Source organism: Mytilus edulis, chromosome 5 (genome assembly GCF_963676685.1).
Source record: "Mytilus edulis chromosome 5, xbMytEdul2.2, whole genome shotgun sequence".
NCBI lineage: Eukaryota > Metazoa > Mollusca > Bivalvia > Mytilida > Mytilidae > Mytilus > Mytilus edulis.
This window is the reverse complement of record NC_092348.1, coordinates 47489802-47495218: the sequence shown is the minus strand read 5'-3', so window position 1 is coordinate 47495218 and position 5417 is coordinate 47489802. Positions and strand designations below refer to the sequence as shown.

The window sequence follows — 5417 nt, the reverse complement described above, 5'->3', positions numbered from 1 at the left end:
TAGTAAGTTATTACACAAACGAGCGAATTTCACAAGATGCGACATATAAACACCATAAGATGGTGACAAATAAATGTCTCCATCTAAAATTGATATTCAACAATAGGAAATGACAAATCAACTCTTTTATCATAAATTTTGGTATTGAGCTTTCCGTTAATGTTATAGAGAGAGCGCAGTAAGGTCGTAGTAAGATCGCAAAAGTTCCGGTACCATCGTAGCAAAAGCACGACTCTAGCCGAGGATACTGCGCTACGATCTCACTATGACGATAACGTTCTTACTACGACCCAACCACACTTCCACTACGACAAAACCATGTTAATACCACGCTGTTCAAGACCATAGTGCAATTTTAGCACGTCAACTTCGTCCTCATCACGCTCATATAACGACTTGACTACGCTCATACTACGACCACCAGGCTCATTATCGTTTACAAAATATAAAATCTCTCCAGGTTTTCTTTGTCTCTATGTTATTTGGACAAATGACTCAACCATGCTTGACATATCTGTGTCATTCTACTATCGTCATTTGACGGACCAGCAATAGGTTGTGTTTCAGGTCGGGTTGGGCGGTCTGACATATCTCTACTGGTTCATATTATTTTACTATCAGATCTTCAACTGTCTCTCCACGCACACGAGTTCTGGTAGATTTTGGTAATATAACTGTGTTGTGTCCGAGAAAAAAAAATGTACATGTTAATGTCTGTTCATACCTCGGCCTCAGCACGTTCTGAATTTATTTGAGATTGCGATGTGCGTGGTGCGATCTTGGTCAAGTGTGACGGGGGCTTATCACTGTAAAAAATAGTGTTAAAGTTTAACACGTGAAAGTGTGAAAATGAATACACTAGTGTTAAAAAATATTCACCATGTGTGTTAAAGAGTAATTGTAATTAACACTGTGGCCCGGAATAACACGTTGAAGTGTTAAAATGTATTGATAGATGTAAGTCTAAATTTTTTGTTTCAGCACATTGAAGTACATTGTATGTTTTTTGTAGAACACTTGTTTACGATGATTTAATATGTATTCAATACTATCGTTTTTTAGTTTTATTTTAAAAATTTCATTAAATAATTTAGAAAAATGAAAAAAAACCCATCATTAACGAATCCAACAGAGTCAAGAACCAATTATCTTCTTTGTACACATAAAGATTTAGCAAAATTAGGCATATCTAATCTTAATATGACATTAATTGAAAACGTAATTATTCAGAAACCAACTATTGGGATAAGAACAAATTAATCTTTAACACGGATGTGAAAACAGCATGAACACAGATTAACACACCCATTAATCTCTTCTGAATTAGCACGTGACAGGATGCTGAAATTTTACCGCCTTTTTCGAAACGCTCCATCTTTTCAAAAGTTGGAATCACAACTAGAATAGTCAGAAAGTGGTCAACACGTCAAAGAAAACAAGCAAACACAGATTTAAATACAACTTTATCAACTAAAATGTAAGTATTTCCTTTTATATATAATTCTGTGTGATGCTTGCCTGTCTAGAGACAATAACATGAAATCTCTGAGTCTTGGCATGACAAGTTCAAAGAGTTGCCGCGCGTTTCCATCACATGTGATGCCGGATGGCTTGATAGTGGTTAATACATATATCCCTATCTTTTGTTAAATACTTATATAATCAAAATAACTTTTTTATCATTTGTGATGGCTTTTATTCTTATAATTTGGAATTAAAAAGGATTCAACTTAGTTAATTATAATAAACATGATAAAGGGGGGTGGGTGTCACGTGTTCTCCGAACGGAATACTTTTCAACTTGTTCACCGTCATCGACATGACTGTTACAACCGTCATTTCCGATGTAAATATACACTCCACCTGATAAATTCATACTGAATATTTGAACATATACCCGATTATTTTACAGTAATATTTTTGTTTCCAGATCCATTACACATCTGAAAATATACCCAAGTAAGAAGAGAACAAGTACAACCGGTACAAGTGCATGTACACTGTACCAGACAATGCAGACTTTCAACAGTTCAAAAAACAAAGCATGGGCATATCTTTTGTGTTCTTTCAATACCTGTTACATTTAATGGATTTATCATGTGTGTGTCATATATTTAAAGACGGTTATGCAAACTGAAAAATATATTTACTGACAAGTATCACTTTTTAAACACATTAATCCCATTTTTATGGCACACTGGTGGATTGAGTAGCTAGTGTGAATAAAAAATGTTTGTGTAAAGAATTCTATAAGATCTACATTTTATCCATTTTTCATTTATATAATTTGTTTTAAACAAGTCAGTATTAATTATTGTACAAATGTATACATGTACCTGTAATACTTTGTAACACAGATTTGGAACAATACAATATTATGCTATTGAAAGAGTTTCATGGTTCTTTTGTATTACAAAATATTATGAGGTTATTAAAATGTCTCAATTTACTGTCTTAAATGACTTCAATACTTTGCATTTGCATTTATACATAAGTGATAGGTAGTCTTTTATATAAAGTAATAGTTACACATCTTATGCATCTGAAGTATTTTGTTAATATGTAAAAAAATAAAATGAAGTTAAATGCGTAAAGTATTGATGCATCTAAGTACATGTTTTTGACACATTTAATTTAAACCGTTACTGGTGGTTTGAAGCCATACATTGTATACAGTTTTACCTACATGTAAAAGTTTTTGATGGAGTACTATTGTCCTATGTGTGTTTACACTACAAGATCTCATAAAGATTTCTGCATTCATATTGTACGAGTACACAAACATGACCCCAGGTTTATCATACACTGTCAAATAGGCCAATGTGCTTTCAGTACAAAGGTTTGGAATAGCTATAAACAGCATATCAGTAAACGCCATAGAAATGATCTTTTAAATGATTTGGTAAATGATCATGATGATGACAATGGTATAATTGTACATGATTTTGGCGGGGACATAGTTAATGTAAATAATATGGAATAATTTAATACACAGGTTTTAAATGCAAGCTATCTTTTGTCTTTAGAATCTTGTCACAACATTACACAGTCTGCAATTAACATAATAGCTCACAACACCTCAGAACTGATAAGTTAACACTTAGAAGTGTATAGAAATAAGTTAAAGAATGAAATTCAGACAAAAGGGCATGCAGAAATAGAAAATATACTGAAAGAGGAAGCAGCATTATCATGTTTTGATGAGCTTAAATCTGAACATAAACGTCGCACATTTTATAAGACTCGTTTTAATATGGTTAGTCCACAGTCTTTAGAACTTGGATACCACTTAAAAAAATCTCAAGGTGGGATAAAGAGAATAAGAGACTATGGATATTTTATTCCTTTTGAAGATTTAATTACTATCCTGTATTGTCTGCCAGAGGTACAATTTTGGTTCCAGAACAATCATAAAACTCATGACACTTTAATGAGAGATATTTGTGATGGTTGCTACATAAAAGAAAATCCCCTTTTCAGGAGAAACCCCAATGCTTTGCAGATAATATTGTACAATGATGATATAGAAATTGTAAATCCTCTAGGGACACATGTAAAAAAGCACAAAGTTACACTTTTTTATGTAGCATTTGCAAATATTCCTCCAGAATATCGTTCAAAACTACAATCAATTTTTTTGGTGGCTGTTGCTAAATCAAGATATATCAGAAAGCATGGTGTGTCAAAACTTTTGAAAAATTTTATTCAAACTGTTAGTAGATTGGTATCAGGTGGGTTTGAAATTCAAGTGAATGGTAGGGCCCATAACATTGAAGGGGCATTAGTAATGGCGCCTGCTGACACTCCAGCTGCAAACAGTCTAGGTGGCTTTAAAGAAGGTGTGGGGTTTGCATATAAAAAGTGTAGAACTTGTCTTATATCTAACAATGAATTGAGCAGGCAATTTAGGGCCACCCATTTCATCGAAAGAACAAATGTTAATTATGACCAAAGTTGTAGAACTCTAGAGGGTGAAATGACACGTGAAACAAAAAGTTATTGGAGTAAAATGTTTGGTATAAACAGTAGAAGCTGTCTCAATTCTTTAGATAATTTTGATATCATACAATGTTTAACTCATGATCCAATGCATGTTTTACTTGATGGTTTATTACCTTATGAAATGTCTCTTTTACTTACTCACTGCATTGACATGAAAAAGTACTTTTCACTGAACTGGCTTAATTCACAAATAGACTCTTATCCTTACTCTCTTGCAACTTCTTGTAGTAAGCCTGAACCTATTCAGAGAAAACATTACTTTGTTGATGCACATGTAAAACAAACAGCATCAGGGATGCTATCTCTTATTAGTTTTTTACCTTTTATAATGGCTAGAAAAGTTGAAAGGGGCGATAAAAAGTGGTTGACATTTTTAAAACTAATACAGATAACATTTGTGTGTCACAATCCTTATGCAGCGCAAGAAACTGTTGAGGACCTTCGAAATCTTGTAGAAAGTCATCATTTGAATTTTCGTCGAGAATATCCAAAAGCTTCAGTACCACCCAAAATGCATTATTTGGTGCATATGGCAAAGCAAATTCAAAGATTTGGTCCAGGAAGATTTCAATCTTGCATGAGGTTTGAAGCAAAACATGCTTTTTTTAAGAATAAAAAATGGAGGTGCTTTAAGAATTTACCTCTTAGCTTGGCCATATTCCATCAGAAATGGCTGTGTGGACAAATGATTACACCATTAGGGACATACTCTGGAAATTTTTTGTATGATGGAGATGAAGTAAAAGAAGGTGACAATGTAATTATTGAGGAAATGCAAGAATTACACAAATTATGTGTAAAAGAAAGATTCCCAAATTCTGAGTCTGTCTATGTAACAAAACAGGTTAAGATCCATGGATGTGTTTATAGAGAAGGTGTTATTGTGGTTTCATCATGTGATTATTTTAATCCTAGTTTTGTTAGGATTATTGAAATTGTAATCAAAGATCAAAACAAATTTTTTCTTGTGCAAAAATCTCAAATAGTTGATGTTAATCTTCACTTAATCAGTTATGAAATAGAATTTGAGAATTCATTTCAACTAGTAAGTTACAGAGATCTTGTGATCAAGCTACCACTAGATATGCATCTTTTAAATGGCAAACTGTTTGTAATGAACAAATATGCTCTCTTAACATTAGATTTACCTTGATGTATTATGACTTTTAATATTTTCTGTTTGATATCATGTTTGTTATTTAAGTTAATTTACCTGATATAATTCATATATCTTGGCTGTTTGTATGTTTTATACTACTAGTATGCAGAATTGTTAAACAATGTATATATAATAGATGTTTGCATAACATGTCTCATGATGATACACACATGTTTGTTTTTTCTTTTGATCTTCATAATTTTTTAAGTAATAAAAAAAAATATAAGAAAAATTTTATTTTAACAGAAAATTATGC

General features: G+C 32.4%; 1 protein-coding gene across 1 annotated transcript; it reads left to right on the top strand.

Annotated features, from left to right (window-relative positions):
* The first annotated feature begins 3253 nt into the window (after window positions 1-3253).
* On the top strand, window positions 3254-5155 carry LOC139525126 (uncharacterized). The gene has a single exon (XM_071320311.1). The coding sequence runs from the start codon at window positions 3254-3256 to the stop codon at window positions 5153-5155; it is 1902 nt and encodes a 633-aa protein (XP_071176412.1).
* Window positions 5156-5417: the final 262 nt, after the last annotated feature.

Excerpts from the sequence above, each read along its gene's own strand:
- LOC139525126 (XM_071320311.1), top strand. The coding sequence starts at position 3,254 with ATGGTTAGTCCACAGTCTTTAGAACTTGGATACCACTTAAAAAAATCT.